Genomic DNA, 24,778 nt, shown 5'->3' with positions numbered 1-24,778 from the left:
TTGGGGGGGGGGGAATCATCTTTAAAAAAAAAAATTCCTCTTTTAATATGAAGGAAATAATGATTTGTTCTTAGAACCAGGACACTGAAATCAATATAAGTAAAGGGGGGTTGCAACAGATTGGGGAGGGAATGGGGGCCATGAAAAGCAGACAGAACAAAGGAATGATCATAAAATCTAAAATTACTATTGTAGTTTTTACATGCTACGTCTTTGGAAGCATAAAAAATTAAATACCTTAACCACACCAGAATGATAGTCAGTGGTGTGGAGTATTATGCAACCATTAACAGGAAAAAGGGATGTGCGCAAGTGTCCGAATGTTCAAGATACAGTAAATGGAAAATAAAGCTGCAGAACATTTAAAGATCCCTTTTGGGTTTGCTTTTGACACATTCAGTATGTTCATAAAACAAGAGAAGTTAAGGAAAGATATTCAAAAACGTGCCTGAGGAGGCAGCTTTTACTATTACTTCTGTATCCTCCCATTCTGTGACTTACTCATATATGAGCACATAAATCACACAACATGAATATTACTTGTGTGCGTATATGTGCATTTTAACCACACAACTGGTTCCAAAGTCGTCTACTACTAATACCGGACAGAAATGAGTATCGGGCCCCATTAACATCCCACGGCGGCGGTGGAAGGCTCCCTGATCGACCCATGGCTCGAGCTGGGTCCCGGAGCTAACCGCGGCTCGTCCCCTCCGGTGTCCAGAGCCTCGCCAGTACGGGGACGCCCGGTGACAGCACGGCTAACCCCCCGGCCTCGCTCCCACCAGCCTTGGACTCGCACTTGAGGCTGAGCCTCGGGCCCTGGAGGGACCAACTCCCGGCCGCAGGCTCCTGAGCATCCCCCAGCGCGTCTCAACCGCGGCTTCTGGGGCGACATCCGCTGAAGGATGTGCAGAAGACGGAGGCTGGGCGGGAGGAGGCGGGGATTACTGCAGCGCGCAGCTGAACGCCAGGCCTGGTGGGCGTCTGCGAGCTGAGCCGCTCTTTTCACAACAAACAATGAAAACATAAGGAAAGCTCCAGCACCACCCGCTCCGGGACCGGGCACCCCGCGTCCCCCAGCTTCCATCACCCCGCAAGTCCTTCCGGCTCACCTCGCGGAGAGGCGGCGGGCCCAGCGCGTGGAGAAACCCAAAGAAAACCCCAGATGAACTCGAGTTAAAGAGCGGGCGCAAGCACAAGCGGTAGACGCCTAGCGCAGGAACGCCCGCCCGCAGCCTTCACCAACCGAAGTCCTCAGTCTCCACCCGGAAGTCACGCCACGCTGCGCCACCACCCCCGGGCGTGCGTCTGCGCCTGCGCCTGCGCCTGCGCCTGCGCCTGCGCCTGCGCCTGCGCCTGCGCCTAGTTTCCCGGAAGCGCCGCGGCCGCCCCTCCCAGCTGGAGTCTGGAGTAAATAAACCCCAGAGCACGCCGGCGGGGAGAGTGCGCTGTGTAACGTCCGCCTGCGCAGTCTTATTTTTGGAAGAGGAGAGGGTCCTCCTGGGCGCGCAGCCTCACAAGGCCCGGCGGGTAAAGCAATCGGCTCCCCTCTTTCTCCCTCCGTACTTCGACCTCCGCCTCGCGCTGGGGCTCAACGTCGGGCCCTCCCCGGCCGCCTTTGCCTCCGCCCTGCCCCGCCCCTTTCTCGGTCGGCCGGGGCCTGGCGTCGCGCCACGTGAGTTAGAGCCTCGCTACCCCAGTCCCAGCCTTAAAGAGTTCCTGGATATGGAGCTCGCTTTCTGCCCACCTCCGCACTGTGCTTAATGACTTGCTTCCCAGGAGTACAGTGTGAAGAGGGAAGAAAGTTAACTCCAGTGGAGAAACCTGGCAGATAGTGCCTTGGTCAGGTGATGAGAATTAACGTTGATAAATCATGTTGAAAGCGTGCTCCCCAAATATAGGAAGGGTACTTCACCTCTATGGCATTCCTCCCCAAAACCCATAACCCCAGTTCTTCTTGAGAAAAATATCAGACAAACCCAAAAACGCCCAACCACGTACTTTGACACAATCATGAAAAACAAGCAAACACAGAAGCTCATAAACAAACAAAAAATACAAAAACAAAAAACTAAGGAGACATGACAGTTACACGTAATGGTGGCATTCTGGAGAGCCTCCTGGAATAGAAGAAAGCTAGTAAAATCCAAATATAGCACGCAACTTCGTTAATACTGCTATTGAATGTTGCTTTTTTACTTGTGACAAATAATGGATGTTAATTATAAGGCGAATTTGATGAAGAATTCTCTACTACATATGCAACTTTTCAACAAATATATTCTAAAATTAAGTTTATTGAAAAGTAAATGGGATAGGGACCAGCTGAATGGCTCAGTTAACCATCCAACGCTTGATTTCAGCTCAGGTCATGACATCAGGGTTGTGAGATGGATCCCTACATTGGGCTCTGTGCTGAGCAGAGAGCCTGCTTAAGATTCTCTCTCTCCTTCTCCCTCTGCCCACCCCCCACTGCTAAAGCACATGCTCTCTCTTTAAAAAAAAAAAAAAAATACTAAGGAAAGAAAGAAAAATGAAGGGGGAGCTGGAAATAATGAAGGGGGAACTGGAAAGAGTTGGCTCCAGATTTGGACCTATGATTCAATGCTGTCATCAAGGATCAAGGCTCTAATTTTCCTCAATGCCATTCTTGGGAAGTTAGCTACTCGCCTTTTAGTTTGTTTCTCCATAGTGTCAAGACAGTTGCTGCAGCTCCAAACATCACATCCTCGAACAAATGAATTCATGACAGGATTAAAAAGATCCAAAGAGACACTATTTCCTTTTATGAGGGAGGAAAATAATGCATATTCCCATTTTCTAGATAGGAATTGGCAAAAATTCTCTCCTTGAGGAAACTCTAGCCAGACTCTTCTGAGCCTTCCTCTGAACTAGACCTCGGTCTTGACCTATAAAATCTACAAACGCAGTACATTGATTTCATCCCCTCCCCACACACACTGAAATTATATTTTTTAAAAGCAAACACTAACAGTTTCTGAGAGCTCAAAGCTGCATCCCTAAGATGACCCTAGCCCTCTTTAACTTACTCAAGGCTGCCAAAAAGAATTTACTATTTGTTTTAGCCAACAACTGATAATAAGCCCTTCACCACCATTTGTTAGAGCATTTACTTAAAAAAGGATTTACAATCTGACTCCTACAACTCAGTAGTGTTTTCTCAAGGACTTAAAAGCCATTCCTTCGAAATATCATCATCAGAAAGGATAGGGCCTCTGTCTCTCAGTCTCTGCATAGCCTACACAGCTGGCTTAAGGACATTTGCACTGACCCACTCTATAATTTTTCATTTCTCCGACTCTACTCAAGCCCCTCCATTTCCCATCCCTACCCCCTTGTTCTCTCTTTAAAATACTCAGCCACCTCTGTACAAATCCAAGTTGAGTTCAGTTCATGCTGGAACCACTTCCCTATTTCAATAGCTTATTACTGATGAACTCTGTCCTTACCACCTTAAATAGTATCCAGTGTTATTTATCTTTAACAAAATTAATTGCTGAGAGTTACCTATCTACTATGCATCTCAGCTACAGTTTGATTCTGCAAATCAAAACAATGCTCTACCCTTTTAAGAAGGCTTGTTGAACATCCTAAACAAGCAAAATATGTAAGAAGAAAAGCCGGTGCCAACTGGAGTTCTATGAGTGTAAATGATCACAGGCAAGAGAAGAGCCTAAGAGCTTAATAACTTGTCATTTAACAGTACTGTTTTCCTCCGTCTTTTATGTTAACAGATACCAAAGAACTGGGTACTCTTAAGCAAATAAAATGGCTGCTTTCAACCAGTGGATGGTAAAGATGTGTTTATTCCACAAGTTAAAAGATGTGATAAACATTCCTTCTCCATATAGCAGCCAGGTTAATCTCAGAGTTGACTCACAACTAAGCAGTATCTTCCAAGCTAGCTCATACTACAGAGATCTGGAGCCTCCAACTTTACTCTTTTGTTTCATTTCTCAAGTTGTTCAGAAGTCAGACAAGGTGCTATGTATGGAAATTGGTAGGTGCTTCACAAACACACCACCAGGTCCAAGACCCAAATTTGACAGGGAGGAAAAAAATTAAAAGTTACCTGCTTAATTCACTGGCTTTAAATTAGCATGCTTTTCAAAAAAAAAAAAAGTTTCAGAATGTTCCCCATGCTTAAATCTGTCCTTTCCTTTGTGATTCTTCTCATGTTCTTATGCTTACAAAGTCCTTTTCCCACAAATTTTAGTATATTTTCTTTTATCTGTTTTATGGTTTCATTTATGTAACTGTAAATTGAAAAAGTAAGACATCACTTTTTTCTCATTTTAGAAATTAGCTGAGGACATTATGCAATTATCACTCCCTTTCCCCACTACCATTTTTGCAATAATTTTTTGTTAATCCCATAATTGTTAATACCACTTTCATCATATGCTAAATTTTTACTTCTCCATGATATTTTATGTATTGCATTTTCTTGAGTGTCCTGCCTCATTGACCTGTAAAGTCTTGTGGGATCAGTACTAAAAGGATAAACAAATAGGTAGAAGATATAATTCACGGCCCTTTTGGAATTTGCCTTTTGAAACAGCAGGCCCTCACCATGCCCAGTTTCCTGCATACCATATGCTATCTGTGAATGGCTCTCTTAGTGAATTTAATTCCTTCTAACAACTGGCTCAACCCATCTATAGAAGAAAGCAGCACGTAATGTGGAGAGAGGCCAGCAAATGACCCACCAAGTACACACTTAGATAAAAGAAAATCCAAAACAAAGATCTTAGTTATCCCAAGTTAAAAAAAAAAAAAAAAATCCCCAAAGGTTACACTGCACAACGCCATCTATGTAACATTTTTAAAACAATTTTTAAAAATGAGGAACAGGGGCACCTGACTGGCTCAGTTGATAGGGCATGTAACTCTCGATCTCAGGATTGTGAGTTCAAGCCCCACATTGGGCACAGAGCTTACTTTAAAATAAATAAGTAAATAAAAATTTGGGGCACCTGGGTGGCTCAGTGGGTTAAAGCCTCTGCCTTCGGCTCAGGTCATGATCTCAGGGTCCTGGGATCAAGCCCTGACTCGGGCTCTCTGCTCATCAGGGAGCCTGCTTTTTCCTCTCTCTCTCTCTCTCTCTCTCTCTCTCTGCCTGCCTCTCTGCCTACTTGTGATCTCTATCAAATAAATAAATAAAATCTTGAAAAAAAATAAAATAAGGAACAGATTACTGGTTCCCAGGCAATGGAGTGGGAGGGTGGGCAAGAGAGAGATGTTTGACTATAAAAAAACAACACTGGAGGTCCTTGTGCTGATAGAAATGTTTTATATCTGGACTACAGTGCTGGACAGACAAACCTACATTGATAAAATTGTACAGATCCAAATACACACACTAGTAAGTACAAGAAACACTGAGGAAATCTGAATATGATTGGTGGGTTGTTTGATGTCAGTATCCTCATTAGGATATTGTACTATACTGCTGCAAAACCTTACCATAAAGGAAATCTGGATAAAGTATAAAGAGTCTCTGTATTCCTTTTTGCTACTGCATGTGAATCTGCAATTATCTCAATAGAAATTTAGGTCAAAGAAAGCCGGGGTCTTGCCCAGATTGTTAGTTTTGTTTTGTCAGTTTTGTTATTTGCAACTGCTTGGAAACCCGCCTTGAAATTGCAGCATAATTGGAGTCTATCTAAAGCATTGCTTGTAACTTTCTGTTGTGATGGAAATACTGTAGATCTGCACTGTCCAATACAGCGTCCACAACACATGTGACTACTCAGCACTTGAAATATAGCTAAGGCAACTAAAGACTGAATTTTAAATTATATTATTTCGATTAAATTTACATTTAAATAGCCACTAGTGGCTGTGACTCCCTTACAGGGACAGTACAAAAACGAGATTTGATTTTTTTATAGTCCCCTATTCCTCTGGGTAAATAGGAAGTAAGAGGAAGAAAAATTATTTCCCACCACTGAACTAATTCATGAAGTTTCTGGGGATCCATTTCCTCACTTTGAAACTGGGAAAATAAGATGAACCCTGACAAGTTAAGAGTGTGAGAAAGGGCTTCAAATCCCCCCTCCCACCTATACCCTGCAGGACCTTTTAAGTAATTTGACAAGTAACTTGATGAGCCTGCAAACAACTAGGGAGGTAATCCTGTGACTTATCAGTGAATGTTCCCCACTATTATGTAAAAACCATACAAGGATTAGCAAGTAGATTTGCTTTCACGTACTTAAGAAAGAAAACAACACACACATGATCCCTTGCCATGCTGCTCCTAGCTTATTCCATAACTATAGTTCCAAAGACTTTAGTTCAAGAGATTTTCTTTAAACATCAGGAGAAAGAAGAAAAGAAAAGAAAAAAAAAAAAAGTCTAGACAAATACGCTATTTCTTCAAGTGCACACGCAAATAGTTTAATGGGAGAATACGAGGGAAAACTCATGGAGAACCAAGTACAAAGCTTCAGTTTAGATCTAAACCGTGAGTGACTCTGCGAAATAGAAGAATTACCCCCACTGCAGGGCGGGGCAGTCGTCAGACGAGCCCGGGCACCCACCGCCAGTTTAGCAAATCAACCTAGCAGCCTTACCCATTCTCCACCAGCTCCGGGGAGGTCCCGGGAAGCCACGCCCTAAGGGGGCGCGTCCGGCCCCGCAGCCCCTAGCAACCTCCGGCTTCGCGCAGGCGCGCCGAAGCCTGCCGGCGAACTCCGGGGCACCGCGCGGAACAAATTCCCCTTGACTGCTCTCCCCGCCTGTACTTCGTGCGCCCCCCACACAGCCATGTCGTCAGTCAACCGAGTGGCGCTGGTGACCGGGTCCAACAAGGGCATCGGCTTCGCCATCGTGCGTGACCTGTGCCGGCAGTTTTCGGGGGACGTGGTGCTCACGGCGCGGGACGAGGCGCGGGGTCGCGCGGCCGTGCAGCAGCTCCAGGCCGAGGGCCTGAGTCCCCGCTTCCACCTGCTGGACATCGACGACCTGCAGAGCATCCGCGCCCTGCGCGACTTCGTGCGCAAGGAGTATGGGGGCCTGGACGTGCTGGTCAACAACGCGGGCATTGCTTTCAAGAGTAAGGGGATGCAGACGAGGAGGGGAGGTTCACCTCCGGAGCTCCTCCTACCAGGGTGGCCGCCATCTGTTGGGAAATCCAGGCGATCTAGCTTTTAATGACTGTGGCATCCAAAATGGCTCCTTAGGGCAGGGGGAAGGATGGAGGGACAGCATTGGGACACAGGCAAAGTCCAACAGAAATTGCCCCGATTATCAGCTGCCCTGCTTATCAGCCTGAGTGACCTTTGTGTTCCTCTGATTACTGGGGATTTTTTCCAAGTTGTCAGAAAGTTTGGGTCTGATCGGACTTTAGGGCAGTTCTCTTATTTTTACTGCATTTTGTAATAAACTAGAAAACTGCACAAATTGGTAAGGCGATCCCACACCTTCGCCCAGCCTTCCCCAATGGTGCCGTTTTATAAGACTACAGCATTATCAAATGCAAAAATTGTCAGTGGCAGGATACTGTTACCTAGATGCCAGCTTTACACAAAATTCAAAACATTTCACATGTACTTTTTAAATATATAACATTTTCTGGAATTTTCTCACAAGGTTCCTACTAACACTGCTTCTCTCTTTTTCCCCCCCCCCGGGAAGCTAATGATCCCACACCGTTTCATATTCAAGCAGAAGTGACCATGAAAACAAACTTCTTTGGTACCCGAGATGTATGCACAGAACTCCTGCCTCTGATGAAACCCCAAGGTGAGCCTGATGAGGGACCCAAGCTGTGGTGTTTCAGGAATGATCTGGCCCCTGCCTCTCTGACCTCTTCTACAGGACCCTGGCCCCTCTCTTTGCTCAGCCACACCAGCCTTCTTGCTGTGTCTCCAACTGGACCCTCTGTCTCAGGACCCTTACACACTTGGCCCGCAGTCAGCAGTGCCCTCTGTCCCGCTAGTCCCTCACAACTGCCTCTGTCTTATCCTTGAAGTCTTCCTTCAGATCTCTCCTCAGAGAGACCTTTTACTCCCTCAGTGCCACTCACAGGGGAAGTTCCCTAAGGATTCCTTCCTGGACCCTTTCTCCCCCACAACCCTTTCACCCAGGATTTTACTACAACTAGTGGACGCCTCACTCTCCAAACTTCTCAGGCCCCCCTAACATCGGTCACCTGCCTAGAACATTCCCAGAGCTCCAGACACACATATTTCTCTTCCTGCCTCTCCTTCTCCTCAGGATGCCCTCAAAGACCCTGTTCATGGGACGCCTGGGTGGCGCAGTTGGTTGGACGACTGCCTCCGGCTCAGGGCGTGATCCTGGAGTCCCAGGATCGAGTCCCACATCAGGCTCCCAGCTCCATGGGGAGTCTGCTTCGCTCTCTGACCTTCTCCTCGCTCATTCTCTCTCTCACTGTCTCTCTCTCTCAAATAAATAAAATAAAATCTTTAAAAAAAAAAAAAAAAAGACCCTGTTCAGCCTGGGTGCAAGACCCTTCCCCATGGCCAGCAGAAGGCCTGCACACTCACATGTGCAGAGCTAATGATGGCCACAGGCCAGAGGTGCGTCTCCGTGCAGATGGGACATCTGTGATACTGGATGTCTCTTGTTGCCTAAACCACTGTTCATGCCTTTATCCTCATTCCTCCCCCTCCCACCTCTCTCTTCCATGTGATAGCCCATCCCCATTCACCTTTCAAAGGGACATCAAGTTCACCCTCTGTGCTGGTCCTGACTACCTGCAATGATACTAGTCCAAGGAGCGCCTTCCCTCCAGTCCACTCCCATTCCTATAGGAGAAGGCTGCACAAGTCTAGAATGAGTGGGTTGTTTCAGCCGCTGCACAATGCAGCTATGTTCACTGTCCCTCCAGTTTTCCCAGATGGGGAAAGCACAATCCACTCCATTATGCGCCTAGGAATTCTGACATAGAAATTTAAAGCTATAGTTACATGGTTTCTTGATTAGAGATTATCCCTGCTTTCCATTCCCATACTTGCACCCCCTCATCCTGGGAACATGGTAAGAGTAGGAAGAAAAGGAAGTTGAGATGATGTGGGGAAGAATGGTGAGGTCAAGTCAGCATCCTCTCCGATACCCTCTCCCCAGTATCCCCAGTGAAGCAGAAGAATCTCGCCAGTGGGGATTGTCCCTTGGCACCCACCCGCCTCATGTTGAGTGTGAGTACATGTTCATGAATGTGTCTAAGCCCCACATATCTTTATCTCGTGTTGAAGACAAGCAAGGATTCAGATGCCTGTTCCAGTTCTCTGTGGAACCACCTCTCTGCATATGAAAATGTATTGCTTGGCCTGCAGAAATGATAACGCCTTAAGACAAATTTGTGCAGCATCTTCTGTCTTCATCTTGCTATACTGCTTAAGCATTGGCATCTTCTTCTGGGTTTCTCCAAAGCTTGGTCCAGAAACACTGCCTTGACTTGTCCGGACTACCTGTTTGGAGCCTCCCAAGCTACTACCTTCAACCTAACTTGCCACCTATGTGGATGGCCTTCCCCTTGGGAAATCTCTCCCATAACTCTCTCCAGTTTTTGTCTCTTTTGCTGAGAAATGGAAGAGTCCTTAGATTTTGCCGGGGGGGGGGGGCGTGTTGCTCACAGGGTGCAGAATCTATGTCAACAGTTACCCCAGCTCTGCGTTTCTGCAACTCTCCCATTTCCACTCCTCTCAGGGACCAGATGGCCATTTCATAAAGGCATACCAGGATATCCACTTCCTAGTTCCACTCCCATTCCAGTCCTCGAAGGGGTTCTTCTGAGGGACATTGACTTGTCCAACTTTATTCTGCCCCCTAAATTGCCATAGGGACTTCCATAGGCCATGCCCTCTACGGACTTCCTTCAGTTCCCCAGTTTTCCACTGCCTCTCTCCATGACTGTGTTCTCAGGCCATAACACACGCCCAAGTTCATAAAAACTCCATCATGGACAAATCACCATGCAAGGCAGGCCACTAAACCAATTTGTTTTTATCATCCTCAAACAGAGTAGCAGCCTTCCAAACCAGATGGAACTGCCCTCCTTACACCAGTCAGCTCCTTATTTGTACAGACCTATTTGAGGCCACTCCCCAAGTGACCGTGAGATCTTCAGGTGGTCCCAAAGGTGGCCTTAGGGAGAAAGAGGTAATCCCCTCTTGAATGCAAGGAGTGTCTCCTTATATCCTCCTTAACCATGTTCTTCCTTACAGTATTTCCATTTTTCCTATGGAACATAGGCTCAGTGCCCTCCCCCTAGAATTTTTCGGACTTCATCAGAGACGTCACGGGTATAACAAGTTCCAAGACCATATCATAGTCTTCACACATACAGGCAGTCTTCACCGATGCTCGTAGCAAATTAATAAAGTCTCAAGTGGAAATTTTCTGTACAAAGTCTAGGTGAAATTGGCATTTGTCGTTCTTGAGCCTTTCGATGTAACGTTGTGTATTGTTATTTCAGGCAGGGTGGTGAACGTGTCCAGCATGGTGAGTCTGCGGGCCCTGAAAAATTGCAGCCCAGAGCTGCAGCAGAAGTTCAGAAGTGAGATCATCACAGAGGAGGAGCTGGTGGGGCTCATGAACAAGTTCGTGGAAGATACGAAGAAAGGCGTGCACAGGAAGGAGGGCTGGCCTGATACTGCCTATGGAGTGACAAAAATCGGCGTCACTGTCCTCTCTAGAATCCATGCCAGGAAACTGAGTGAGCAGAGGAAAGGGGACAAGATCCTCCTGAACGCCTGCTGCCCTGGGTGGGTGAGAACAGACATGGCAGGGCCTAAAGCCACTAAAAGCCCAGAAGAAGGAGCAGAGACCCCTGTCTACTTGGCCCTTCTGCCCTCAGATGCTGAGGGGCCTCATGGGGCATTTGTTATGGAGAAGAAAGTTGAACAATGGTGAGCTGAATTCACAGCTCTGTCCATAGATCCCCTTAGAATCCCCCTCCTTTGACCAAAAGGACTCTTCCACTATCAGTAATATCCCTAACCACAGCAAAAAAGGTATAAAATATCCCTGCTGAGTATTCAATTTCAGGAGGCTACTAATTCAGGGAAGGTTCTTTTGATTTCTTCTGTGATACAGGCACAGAATGAAATCAATGCGATAATGAACCGCAGGCATGAATAAATGTTTCTCTATAAATGCTGATTTGTGCAGACTCTTTATGTGCTGAACCAGCTAAGAAGTCGTCTACACTGAATAAAATGAAGAGAAGTTAGAGTTTCACTCAAGGGTAAGCAAACAGTATACAAAGAGGCAGATAGCAGTATGTTGAGCTTTGCAGGGGACACACTCCTGTCAGATCTCAGCTCTGCTGCTGTAGCATGAAAGTAAGCACAGACAAGATACAAACCAATGAGCTTGGTTAGGTGTGACATGAAGCCTGTTGTGCCAGCCTCTAGTATAGCATGAAGGGAAGATATCCCCTGTAATCTCTGAATATCAAACTCATTGGGGAAAAAACAATTTCCAAGCGTGAAATGACAGAAGGAACTTAGATACATCCATAGGGTGCTCTGAGACAATGGAGAAAATTGAGTATGGTTTGGGTATGGACAGTGAGTGAGGCCCAAGACACCAGTGCTACAAGAAGATTCTTACTGCCCTGTCCAAGCCTGGCTGCCTGTGGGCCTCATTGAACCTCCACCACATGCCTCCCTTCACAAGAACATGCTTGTTGGAAAGGGACCTCTACTCTACTATTTTTCTCTCTTCAAGGATTTTCAGCCTCACCCAAATGAAAGGTGGGAGACCCTAAAAGCAAGGGTAGGGTCCTTATTTTAAGTCTTTCCCTTCCGATGGGCTGATAATGACCTCCCTATTATTTTCCACTTAAGTGTATAAGAAAGCAACTAATTTCTATGTATTGATTTTGTATCCTGCCGCATTACTGAATATATGAGTTCCAATAATCTGGGGATGGGGTCTTTTGGGTTCTCCACATAAAGTATCATGTCATCTGCGAAGAGAGAGTGTTTGGCTTCTTTGCCAATTTGAATGCATTCTGTTTTTGTTATCTGATAGCTGTTGCTAGGACTTCAAGTACTATGATGAACAGTAGTGGCCAGAGTGGGCATCCTTGTCATGTTCCTGATCTTAAGGGAAAGGCTCTCAGCTTTTCCCTACTGAGAATGGTATTTGCTGTGGGCTTTTCATAGATAGACTTTATGAAATTGAGAAATGTTCCCTCTATCCCTACACTATGAAGAGTTTTAATCAGGAAAGGATGCAGTATTTTGTCAAATGCCTTTTCTGCATCAATTGAGAGGACCATGTGGTTCTTCTCTCTTCTCTTGTTAATGTGTTCTACCACATTGGTTGTAATAGAACAAATGTAACAAATGTTGAACCACCCTTGCAACTCGGGTAAATCCCACCTGGTCATGATGGATCATCCTTTTAATGTACTGTTGGATCCTATTAGCTACTATCTTGTTGAGAATCTTGGCATCCATATTTATCAGGGATATTGGTCTCAAATTCTCCTTTTTGATGGGGTCTTTGCTTGGTTTGGGGATCAAGGTAATGGTAGCCTGAGAAAGAGTCTGGAAGTTTCCTTCTGCTTTTATTTTTTGAAACAGCTTCAGGAGAATAGGTATTATTTCTTTTCTGAATTGGTAGAATTCCCCAGGAATCCATCAGGTCCTGAACTCTTGTTTTTTGGAAGGTTTTTGATCACTGCTTCAATCTGATTACTGGTTATTTGTCTACTTAGGTTACCAATTTCTTCTTGTTTCAGTCTTGGAAGTTTATAGGTTTATAGGTTTCTTTCTTATAGGCATCCATTTCTTCTATGTTGCTTAACTTATTGGCATATAGCTGTTTATAATAATTTCTGATGATTATTTCTATTTCCTTGGTGTTGGTCACAGTCTCTCCCCTTTCATTCATAATTTTATTAATTTAGGACCTTTCTCTTTTCTTTTGGATAGGTCTTCCAGTGTTTTATCAATCTTACTAATTCTTTCAAATAACCAGTTTCTAGTTTTGTTGATGTATCCTACTGTGTTTCTGCTTTCTAATTCATTGATCTCTGCTCTAATTTTAATTATTCCCCTTCTCCTCTGTGGCTTAGACTAATTTGTTGTTGATTCTCCAGTTATTTAAGGTGTAAACATAGTTTGTGTATCCAGGATTTTTTTTCTTTCTTTTTTAAATTTTTTTAATTATTTTTTTATTTATAATTTTTTTCTTTTTTTTTAAATTTTTTATTTCTTTTCAGCGTGACAGTATTCATTGTTTTTGTACCACACCCAGTGCTCCATGCAATCCATGCCCTCTCTAATACCCACCACCTGGTTCCCCAACTCCCACCCCCCACCCCTTCAAAACCCTCAGATTGTTTTTCAGAGTCCATAGTCTCTCATGGTTCACCTCCCCTTCCAATTTCCCCCAACTCCCTTCTCCTCTCTAACTCCCCTTGTCCTCCATGCTATTTGTTATGTTCCACAAATAAGTGAAACCATATGATAAATGACTCTCTCTGCTTGACTTATTTCACTCAGCATAATCTCTTCCAATCCTGTCTATGTTGCTACAAAAGTTGGGTATTCATCCTTTCTTTTTTTTTTTTTCATTTATTTATTTTCAGCATAACAGTATCATTATTTTTTTCACCACACCCAGTGCTCCATGCAATCCGTGCCCTCTATAATACCCACCACCTGGTACCCTGACCTCCCACACCCCCGCCACTTCAAACCCCTCAGATTGTTTTTCAGAGTCCATAGTCTCTCATGATTCACCTCCCCTTCCAATTTACCCCAGCCCCCTTCTCTCTAACTCCCCATGTCCTCCATGCTTTTTGTTATGCTCCACAAATAAGTGAAACCATATGATAATTGACTCTCTCTGCTTGACTTATTTCACTCAGCAGAATCTCTTCCAGTCCCGTCCATGTTGCTATAAAAGTAGGGTATTCGTCCTTTCTGATGGAGGCATAATACTCCATAGTGTATATGGACCACATCTTCCTTATCCATTCGTCTGTTGAAGGGCATCTTGGTTCTTTCCACAGTTTGGCGACCGTGGCCATTGCTGCTATAAACATGGGGGTACAGATGGCCCTTCTTTTCACTACATCTGTATCTTTGGGGTAAATACTCAGGAGAGCAATAGCAGGGTCATAGGGAAGTTCTATTTTTAATTTCTTGAGGAATCTCCACACTGTTCTCCAAATGGCTGCACCAACTTGCATTCCCACCAACAGTGTAAGAGGGTTCCCCTTTCTCCACATCCCCTCCAACACATGTTGTTTCCTGTCTTGCTAATTTTGGCCATTCTAACTGGTATAAGGTGGTATCTCAATGTGGTTTTAATTTGAATCTCCCTGAGGGCTAGTGATGATGAACATTTTTTCATGTGTCTGATAGCCATTTGTATGTCTTCATTGGAGAAGAGTCTGTTCATATCTTCTGCCCATTTTTTGATATGATTATCTGTCTGTTTTGTGTGCGTTGAGTTTGAGGAGTTCTTTATAGATCTTGGATATCAACCTTTTGTCTGTACTGTCATTTGCAAATATCTTCTCCCATTCTGTGGGTTGCCTCTTTGTTTTGTTGACTGTTTCCTTTGCTGTGCAGAAGCTTTTGATCTTTATGAAGTCCCAAAAGTTCATCTTCGCTTTTGTTTCCTTTACCTTTGGAGACATATCTTGAAAGAAGTTGCTGTGGCTGATATCAAAGAGGTTACTGCCTATGTTCTCCCCTAGGATTCTGATGGATTCCTGTCTCACGTTGAAGTCTTTTATCCATTTTGAGTTTATCTTAGTTTGTGTATCCAGGATTTTTTTTTTTTTTTTGAGTGAGGCTTGGATGGCTATGTATTTCCCCCTTAAGACTGCCTTTGCCATATCCCATAGGTTTTGGACTGACTGTTACCATTCTCATTCGTTTCCATAAATTGTTTAATTTCTTCTTTGATTTCCCAGTTGACCCAACCTTTTTTTTTTAAAGATTTTTATTTATTTTATTTATTTGACAGAGAGAGATCACAAGCAGACAGAGAGAGAGAGAGAGAAGCAGACTCCCTGCTGAGCAGAAAGCCCGATGTGAGATTCGATTCCAGGACCCTGAGATCATGACCCGAGTCGAAGGCAGCGGCTTAACCCACTGAGCCACCCAGGCGCCCTGACCCAACCATTCTTAAGCAGGATGATCTTTAGTTTCCAAGTGTTCTTCCAAACAAACAGTTCTTCCAAACTTTTTCTTGTGGTTGAAACTTGCCAGTTTCAAAGCACTGTGGTCTGAGAATATGCAGGGAATAATCTCAATCTTTTGGTATCAGTTGAACCCTGATTTGTAACCAGTATGTATGTGGTCTATTCTGGAGAAAGTTCTATGTGTGCTCAAAAAGAATTAGTATTCTGTTGTTTTAGAGTAGAATGTTCTGTATATATCTATGGGGTCCATCGGATCCAGTGTGTCATTCAATGCTCTTGTTTCTCTGTTGATTTTCTGCTTGGGTGATCTGTCTATTGCTGAGAGTGGAGAGTTAACATCTCCTGCTATTAATGTATTATTATCAATATGCCTCTATTTTGGTTTACAGTTGGCTTACGTAGTTGGCTACTGTCATGTTGGAGGCATAGATATTTACAATTGTTAGATATTCTTATTGGATAGATCCTTTAAGAATGATATAGTGTCCTTCTGTATCTCTGACTACAGTCTTTAGCTTAAAATCTAATTTGCCTTATATGAGAATTGCTACCCCAGCTTTCTTTTGCAGTCCATTGACATGACAGATGGTTGTCCATACCTTAAGTTTCAGTCTGGATGTATGTTTAGGTTCAAAATGAGTCTCTTGTAAACAGCATATGGATGGGTCCTGTCTTTTATCCAGTCTGCAAACCTGTGCTTTTTTTATGGGAACATTTAGGCCGTTCACATTGAGAGTGATTATTGAAAGGTACAATTTTATTGTCATCATGTTGCCTGTGAAGTCCTTGTTTCTATAGACTATCTCTGTATTTTTCTGTTCTATATCACTCTTGGGGCCTTTCTCCTTTTATAGCACTGTCCCCCCCCTTAATATTTCTTACAGGACCAGCTTAGTGGTCACATACTCTTTCAGTATCTGCTGGTCCTGGAAGCTCCTTATCTCTCCATCCATTCTGAATAACATCTTTTCCAGATAAAGAATTCTTGGCTGCATGTTCTTCTTATTTAGTACCCTAAATATGTCTTGCGAGCCCTTTCTGGCTTGCCAGGTCTCTGTGGACAGTTTTCACATTATTCTGATGTTCCTCCTTTTGCACCTAAGGAATCTCTTCCCCTGACCTGTCCTTAAGATGATATCCTTGGTTCTAAGATTAGTGTTTTACTGCTACATGCCTGGGCATTCGTTTATTCTCCTTGATCTTGGGAAGTGTTCTCTCTGCCTCTAGGACACAAATGCTTGTTTCATTCCCCAGATTAGGGAAGTTCTCAGCTATGATTTGCTCCAATATTTCTTCTAGTCCTCTCTCTCTCTCTCCACCCTCCTAGGGATCCTAATAATTCTGATTTTGGAATATTTCATGGCATCATTTATTTCTCTAATTCTGCTTTCATAGATTTTAAGCTGTTTGTTCCAGGCCTTCTCCTGTTCCTTCCTTAATGTCAGTTTGTCTTCTAGATCACTAACTCATTCTTCTATCTCATTTACCCTAGCTGTCAAAGTATCTAGATTAGATTGGATCTCACTGATAGCATTTTTAAGTTCTGCCAGACCAACTCTCATTTCTACCCTTAGAGAATCTATGTTGTCATTAATGGTTTTCTCCATCCTAGCTATTGTCTGCATAACTGTTACCCTGAAGTCTATTTCCAACATCTTGCTTATGCCCATATCCAATAGTCTTATGGCAGAGATCACAGTCTCTGAGTGTTTCCTATGTTGGGAGTTCCTCCTCTTAGCCAGTTTGTTGAGAGGTTGTTGAGGGAATGTACAGAGTCCAAATTATTGACCACAACCCAAGCAAGATGCACCTGTTTTACAGGGTACTTAGGGTTCTTCCAGCCTGTCCTTTGGGGGAGGGGCATGCCATGCTGTTATTCAGGCAACACTGTTTGGGCAGAGTTGCCCTGTGCCCTGTGTGGGGGATAGGATCAGTGAAAATTTTTGGTTTTGGGGACTTTTGTTCTCTGGTGACTTTCCACATCTGGAAGGCTTTCTGAACTTTCCACATCCGGAGGCTTTCCACATCTCTTCTGAGAGAGCAGAAATGACCATATCCAAACCTCTGTCTCAAAAGTCTGTTCTGGGTCACGTGGGTGGCTCAGTGGGTTAAGCCTCTGCTTTTGGCTCAAGTCATGATCTCAAGTCAGGCTCCATCCTGGGATGGAGCCCCACATCGGGCTATCTACTCAGCGGGGAGCCTGCTTCCCCCTTCTCTCTCTCTGCCTGCCTCTCTGCCTACTTGTGATCTCTGTCAAATAAATAAATAAAATTAAAAAAAAAAAAAAAGTCTGTTCTACAGAGAGCTCTCCAGGCCACACCGTCTCCATTCCTGTCTTCACTGCCAAAAACCACAGGGACCTGGGTTGTGCACCCCCACAGCAGCACTTCCAGTCCTTGCTTCCAGGTCCAAGCACATCACTCCCCTTTGTGCTTCTAAAACCACCAGCCATCCTCAGTTCACATTCGTTTCCTGGAAACTCCAGGTTTCAGTTTGGGGGATGGGGGGGCGTGTCCTAAAGTACTTTCCCTGCTGCTACCAGTCTGCAAGTCTGTCCATTGAGCTCCAGCAGCACAGAATCCCAGGAGCTCCCTCCCCCTTCTGTTTATCTTCCCATATCTGCCAGCAGAATCCCTGCTCCCTGCATCATACCTCTAGACCAACTGCCTGAGATATTCTGTTTGTAGATATCCAGATATACCTTCTTACATCACGGGCTGATTTCATAGGTGTTCAGAATGGTCTGGCATGTATCCAGTTCAATTCAGGGTACTGCCTGAAATGGAGTTCCTACTCCTCTGCCTTCTTTGCATCCCCTTATTTGCATTTCTAACCTGACAAATGAAGAATATGAACGTCTACAAGAAGACATAGGATCTCCACTGCAAATTTGCAAAAATACTCTAAGGTCACATAGGTCTTTTTTTCCTTATATTTTAAAACACCTAATTATATAAAATAATTTTAACTGTGACTTAAGCTCAACCAAAAAGTAGGCACTTAAGCCAGAAGGGATTATGTAACCATTAAATTAATAATTCCAATCATACTTTGGTCCATGGTGGCTTCATAAACATCCCCTGGCCACAACCAAGTCTCAGAACAGTATCAAATTCTCTATTTCTCCCTCTTGAGTCTCTCCTAAGACAGGAAGGGGAACTGTAGCTTCAGAAGCACTTTCCCTATGCCAGATATTTCACTGCGTTTTGGAAGAACCCAACCATTCCAATTCTGCAGAGGATGGACTCATTCCCAAGAAAATCTATCTACTCCTTTTATTCCTTTTCAGGTTTTCCCAAAATTATTTTTGGTCAGCCACTGTGAATCTCTAGTTCCTTATGACCATCACCAACCACTTTTCTTTGGCGAGAATTTTAGTCCAACCCCAACGATTGTTTACCTCAAAGGAGGGAACCTAAGAGGGTGGAGTCTGGATTGGGCTGAGAGTGCAGCTGCTGGAGGGACAAACCTGGTATAGTGTTATTAGGAAAACTTCTAAAACATTTGGCCCCTTCTTCAATGGGGGGACAGAGGCGGTGCCTTGGACCTGTAGTGCTACAACCTAGAATACACTTCTACTGGCATCTCTGACAGTGATAGACCCACAGCAAATTGGCTCACCACACAGGGCACTGCTTGCTCTCCATGCAACCACGTCATTGTCCCTGTGAGTGGCACTGGTGACAGGGGCCAACAAGGGCATTGGTTTTACCATTGTGCAGGACCTGTGCCAGCAGTTCTGTGGTGCTCACGGCATTGGATGAGGCACAGGGCCGGGCAGCAGTGAACAGCTCCAGACGAAGGGCCTGAATCCCCGCTTCCACCTTCTGGACATCAACGACCTGCAGAGTATCTATGCCCTGAGTCACATCGTGATGCAATGGTTGGAGTTGGATTAAAATTCAAGGAGTACAGGGGCCTAGATGTGCTGGTCAACAATGCAGGCATCACATTCAAGGGTAAGAACACAGGAGCACTTAGGGCTGAAAACCTCTCTTAAAGGACATTCCAGTGTGGGCTGGATATGATCTCTGAATGCTATTGGAGGGCTTAAAGTTCCAGTAGGATCCAGAAGGGCCTCCCTGGGGGAAAAATCCAGACTGGAGGCACAGGAAGAGAAGAAGCCTCTGGGGGTTGCAAGTCTTTAAAGCCAAAGAACCATGGCATTGCCATGGACTAATCTCAGGGACCTGACAGAGATTTTTGCAAGGTTCATTTGGTTTGGACCAGAGCCATTCAGTGCATGTTCAACCTATTTTGTAATAAACACAAATTACAAAGATACATACACAGAAATCCCACTGGGCACACTTCCCTTAGCCTCCTGGAATGATGCCAACTTAACCAAGCTACACAGCATTAACACAGCAGATACGACACACTGGGAAAATAGAGTTCAGTAACGCAGACATCAGTGAGAATTCACCAGATTGCATGTACAAAAAACAAATGTTACTGTCACTCATGGAATGTTCTCAGATGGCTATTATTTATTAATCTGTTCTCTTCTTCCCCTAACAGCTGGTGATCCCACACCCTTTCATATTCAAGCAGAAGCGACCATGAAAACAAACTTCTTTGGTACCCAAGATGTGTGCACAGAACTCCTGCCTCTAATGAAACCCCAAGGTGAGCCTGATGAGGGCCCCAAGCTATGGTGTTTCGGGAGTGATCTGGCCCCTGCCTCTCTGGCCTCATCTACAGATGCTGGCTCCTCTCCCTGCTCAGCCACACCCTGAACCTGATTACCAAGTCTCAACCTGGACAGTGTACCTCTGCCTCAGGACTCTTAAAGTCAGCAGTGTCCTCGGTCTCATTGGTCCTTCACAGCTGGCTCTGTCTTATCCTTCCAGTCATCATTCAAAACTCCTCAGAGAGACCTTTTACTCCCTCGGTGCCACTCACAAGAGAAGATCCCCGAGGATTCCTTTCTGAACACTTTCTTCTCCCTCTCCGTCTCTCCTAGGGATTTTATCCAGACTAGTGGACTCCACACTCTCTGAACTTCTCAGGTCCCGCTAATATGTGTCACCTACCTAAAACAATCCCAGAGTTCCAGACACACATAGTCCCCTTCCTGCCTCTCCTTCTCCTCAGGATGCCCCCTGCCCCTCCCCAAATCCCACCCTTCCAGCACCCATCCTGTACCGCCATCTAAACATCTACATTTCCAAAACACTTATCATTTCCCACACACAACCTGGTCACAAACCCCATCACACACTCAGCTGTCATTTCTGGATTATTTCAACCTTCCTAAGACACCCTGCTTCTTCAGTCTTTTCCTCTCTGAGCATTCTCTGTACTCTCTGAGGGCTCACTTACCCCCAAAAGACCTTCAGAAGCAAAGCCCAAGCCTGAGCATCACTTGTAGGCATCTCTGTCATCAGACCTGCCAAACTCCAGGCCCATCAACTCCCCTTCCCCTGGTTCAAAACAAACTGCCATAATTCCTTGGTTGTCAACTACTATAATACTTAACCCCATGAGAACGTGATAGGGGGAGGCACAGCCCTTTTACTATACTCATTAAGAGGGAAGCTGACACTTTCAGGAAGATTAATATTCTGGCTTGAATTAAAAACATGCAGGTACAGTTGACTCTCGCTTCTGCCCCCAAATCCTCTTCTGTTCTGGAAAGTTCTACTGCTTCGTCTAGCATTCACTGGCTTCACTGGCATCTCAAAGGGCAGCTCTCAGATGTCACCTGACTCCTTTACTCACCACGACTCCTTTACTCACCACAACACTTGAGTGGGATGGAGTTCTGTGGGCCACCACACATCCTGGCAAAAATGACTTCTGGCTGAGAAATTCTTCTCACCTACCGAGCAGTGTTGGTGCTTGCTGTGTGTTGGCCTAGGACCAGAATGAGAAGGGAGTGCTCTTCTGCATTTGCTAAGGCAGGCTCTAATCAAACAACTCTTCTTGCCTCGGGGAAACTGGACTTCATGGACAAGGAAATGCAAGCTACATTCTCAGTGTGAACGTAGGGTTTTCTTGCTTTTTGAAATAGGGGAGTTCTTCCATTATTTGGGAGGATGCCAGCCTCTGCAGCCATGTTACCAGGAATTTACCCTCTTTGGGGACACTATCTGGGAGAAATCGTAGCTAGGATAACTGAAAGCAAATAAACACTGTCCCTTCTCTCTCATACTTCACAACCTAAGACATGAAGGACAATCTTGAATGACTTTACCAGCTCTCTGTCAGTGCAGAACACACTTCATAGCCCTGTGTTTGCTCTGTTTTTTGGCATGGAAGGACAAAATGAAAGAGAATTGTGAGCCTAAGGACTATGCAGGATAGCAGATGTTGATTTTTCTTCTTTTTAAATTCTTTCTTCAAAAAAGAAAGTTTTACTAAAATAATTGATCCACAAAAAAAGAAAATACAACAACAAGGTGCCCACCATTGATCGTAACCAGACAATCAATATCTAGGCCATATATATCCCATCTCACATTCCATGGATTTTTCTTCCCTTTCCCCTAAATTCATTAATCTTGAATTTAAAGGATACATTCTCTAAAGTGATAAACTGTTGTCCTTGTATTCCCTTTAAGTTATACTAGATTTATTTTTTAAAAGATATTAAAAATATATATCCATTTAAATATAAAGACTGTAAACAATTACTCATACATGTCAATATAAGTTCATTTCTATAAATACTAACTATATTTTTTTAAAAAGAGTATACTTTCTTTTTTTAAAGATTTTATTTATTTATTTGACAGACAGATTACAAGTAGGCAGAGAGCCAGGCAGAGAGAGAGAGGAGGAAGCAGGCTCCCTGCTCAACAGAGAGCCCAACACGGGGCTCAATCCCCGGACCCTGGGATCATGACCTGAGCTGAAGGCAGAGGCTTTAACTGAGCCACCCAGGTGCCAAAAAAAGAGTATATTTTCAAAAAAAGTGAGAGCTATGTCAATGCTTTACACTTTTAACAGCTTTGTTGAGATACAGTTCACATATCCTACACTTCACCCATTACAGGTATCCAGCTCAGTGGATTTTAGTAAGGGGCCGGGTTGTGGAACCATCATTGCTTCAAGATTAGCACACTGTCATCAGCCCAGGGAGATCCTGGGCCCTTAGCTATCAGCCCTCTGTTCCCTCATTCCCTCTACCCCAAGCAACCATCAATCTATACTCTCTCCCTACATTTCCTTTTCTGGACGGAGAATCACATAATGAGTGGTCTTTTGTGACTGGCTTTTTAATTTTGAATATCGCTGTCAGGGTTCATGCATGTTGTAGCACCAACATCATTTCTTTGATAGTATTCATTTAACAGATTTGTTTTCCATGGCTCCATTCTATGACCATATTGCCAGGACATTAGTTACTCCTTCTGAGCCAATAAAAACCCCAGGGAGAAAACCTGTATGCTGTTCAGCCCACTGCGGTGACTCATTTTTACCTACCCAGAGCATACCAAGCCTAATGCAGTCTGTACACCTTCAAGGCGCCCTCAGTTAAGTGATCAGCTCTTTGTTGTTCAGTAGACACTGATTCATAGAGCACTGCCCAAGTAACCATAAGATCGTCAGATGGTCCCAAAGAGGACCAATGAGGAAAAGTTGCTTTCTACTCATGACTACAGAGTGCCTCCTACCACTCTGCTTAGGATGTTCCTCTATAAAGCACATTCTTTTCTCTATGGAACATCTGGGCACTGCTCAGTCCCATTAGATCATTTCTCTGACATCGTCGGAGACATTATGGGTAAAACAAAGCTCAAAACTGAATCATGTCCTTCAGTTACAGAGGCAGTCATCATTAATAGTGATAGCAAACTGATAATTGTCTCCCAAGTGGACAAAATACTAACAATTTTGGATTTCATCACCCTCATACATGCCATTCTTTGTGACTCTTTGTGTTCTGTTTTAGACAGAGTGGTGAATGTGTCTAGGATAATAAGCCTCATAGCCCTTAAAAAGTGCAACCCAGACCTGCAGCAGAAGTTTATAATTGAGACCATCACAGAGGAGGAACTGGTGGGGCTCATGAACAAGTTCATGGAAGACACAAAGAAAGGCGTGCACAGGAAGAAGGGCTGGCCTAATAGTGCCCATGGAGTGACAAAAATTGTGTCACGGTCCTCTCCAGAATCCATGCCAGGAAACTGAGTGAGCAGAGGAAAGGAGACAAGAGCCTCCTGAACGCCTGCTGCCCTGGGTGGGTGATAACAGACATGGCAGGACCTAAAGCTACTAAAAGCCCAGAAGAAGGAGCAGAGACCCCTGTCTACTTGGCCCTTCTGCCCTCAGATGCTGAGGGTCCTCATGGGGCATTTGTTATAGAGAAGAAAGTTGAACAATGGGGACCCCTCTATCAGTTACCTTCATGGCTCCCATCTCAAATCCCACCATGACTGACCAAAACAACTGTTACACTGTCAAAAATATCCTTATCAAAAAAACAGAAACAAAAAAAGAATCACTATCCCTACCAAGTATTCACATTGAATTGGCTACTAATTCTGTGAAGTTTCTTGTGATTTCTTCTGTGCTATGAGAGGGAAAAAAGTAGAATTGATGACAATAATTAATGGACATCACAAATAAACAATTCTATAGTGGTTATCACGTTCACCTCACAAATAAACAATTCTAAGTAAATGTCATGTCTGCAGAGTGTTTACATGGCAACCATCCCAAAAATCACAATTTAGTACACTAAGTTCAAGGAACAGACCCTGAGGTGGGTCAAGAAAGGACAGTTTAACTCAGAGCTTGGTAAACATTAGTGAAAGAGCCAGATAGTAAGTATTTTTGCCTTTGCAGGCCAATCGTCTCTGAAGACCTACTCAAATCTGCTGTTGAAGCTTGAAAGTCAACACAGATGATATATCAACATATGAATGGAGCTAGATTTCCCTGGCCAGCATACTTTATCAGCCTCTACTATGACATGGCAACCCCAGGAAGAATAGATATCCTCTGTCTATCCTTCTCATTGATATCCTTAAGCATCCTTAATATATCCTTAAAAATCAAATTCACTGAGGGAAAAGAAATTGCAAGGTGTGAAATGGAACTGGGTTCCCAAGATATATCCATAAGACAAGCTGAGACAAGGGGGATGAACGTGGATTGGTACCAAGGGATATTAAAGAATGATTATCAAATCTCCTCAAGGTGAATGTGTTCTTGAAGTAGGGATAAAGGGTCACCAAGTTTGTAACATTAACTTGGATCAGCAAAATATCAACAGAAGGTGAACACATAAAGAGAAGAAAATATTCATCATTGTTGAAGCTACTTTGCTGAATCCATGAGTGTCCAAAATACTGTTCTTTCCACTGTTCTCTTGGAAAGCTATGGACACAAACATCTGGAAACTAAAAGGTCCTGTCTCTGCCACCTTACTGGGTGACCTTGAGCAAAATGCCACATGTTGCTGTATGTCAATCTCCTCAAGTGTACAATGGGGGACACCTCACAGCACTGCTCTGAGGAGTAAGTGAACTGATACAGATGGACAGGCTGAAAACAATGGCTGTGTTAAGTGTCCACCAAAAGAGTCCCTGTAGTGGGGTCTGACACATCCATGGCTCTGAAGAGAAGTTCTTACTGCCCTGCACCAAGCCTGGCTCCCCG

General features: G+C 44.2%; 2 protein-coding genes and 1 pseudogene across 12 annotated transcripts in view; 2 read left to right on the top strand and 1 right to left on the bottom strand.

Annotated features, from left to right (window-relative positions):
* Nucleotides 1-24,778, bottom strand: part of SETD4 (SET domain containing 4) — a 92,872-nt gene that overhangs the window by 39,886 nt on the left and 28,208 nt on the right. For 4 of the 11 annotated variants that reach the window (XM_044250951.1, XM_044250959.1, XM_044250962.1 and 1 more), the window contains exon 1: nucleotides 2,674-3,370. The exons of 2 other annotated variants lie outside the window; for them this stretch is intronic. In XM_044250951.1, the coding sequence (XP_044106886.1) occupies nucleotides 2,674-2,750 (77 nt within the window). In that variant the 5' untranslated portion in view covers nucleotides 2,751-3,370. 5 more of the 11 variants (XM_044250952.1, XM_044250958.1, XM_044250953.1 and 2 more) reach the window with 5 other exon arrangements.
* On the top strand, nucleotides 6,710-11,152 carry LOC122908310 (carbonyl reductase [NADPH] 1). The gene is made up of 3 exons (XM_044250966.1): nucleotides 6,710-7,084; nucleotides 7,666-7,773; nucleotides 10,469-11,152. Exons 1-3 carry the CDS (start codon nucleotides 6,796-6,798, stop codon nucleotides 10,903-10,905), a joined length of 834 nt encoding a protein of 277 aa, XP_044106901.1. The 5' UTR covers nucleotides 6,710-6,795; the 3' UTR covers nucleotides 10,906-11,152.
* Nucleotides 11,531-23,797, top strand: LOC122909695 (annotated as a pseudogene).

This window comes from Neovison vison, chromosome 6 (assembly GCF_020171115.1).
Source record: "Neovison vison isolate M4711 chromosome 6, ASM_NN_V1, whole genome shotgun sequence".
NCBI lineage: Eukaryota > Metazoa > Chordata > Mammalia > Carnivora > Mustelidae > Neogale > Neogale vison.
The sequence above is the reverse complement of the archived record's forward strand: the minus strand, read 5'-3'. Positions and strand labels throughout refer to the sequence as shown.

Excerpts from the sequence above, each read along its gene's own strand:
- LOC122908310 (XM_044250966.1), top strand. The coding sequence starts at position 6,796 with ATGTCGTCAGTCAACCGAGTGGCGCTGGTGACCGGGTCCAACAAGGGC. Across the intron at positions 7,085-7,665 it reads CGCGGGCATTGCTTTCAAGA|CTAATGATCCCACACCGTTT; the intron begins GTAAGGGGATGC and ends CCCCCCGGGAAG. Across the intron at positions 7,774-10,468 it reads GCCTCTGATGAAACCCCAAG|GCAGGGTGGTGAACGTGTCC; the intron begins GTGAGCCTGATG and ends TTGTTATTTCAG.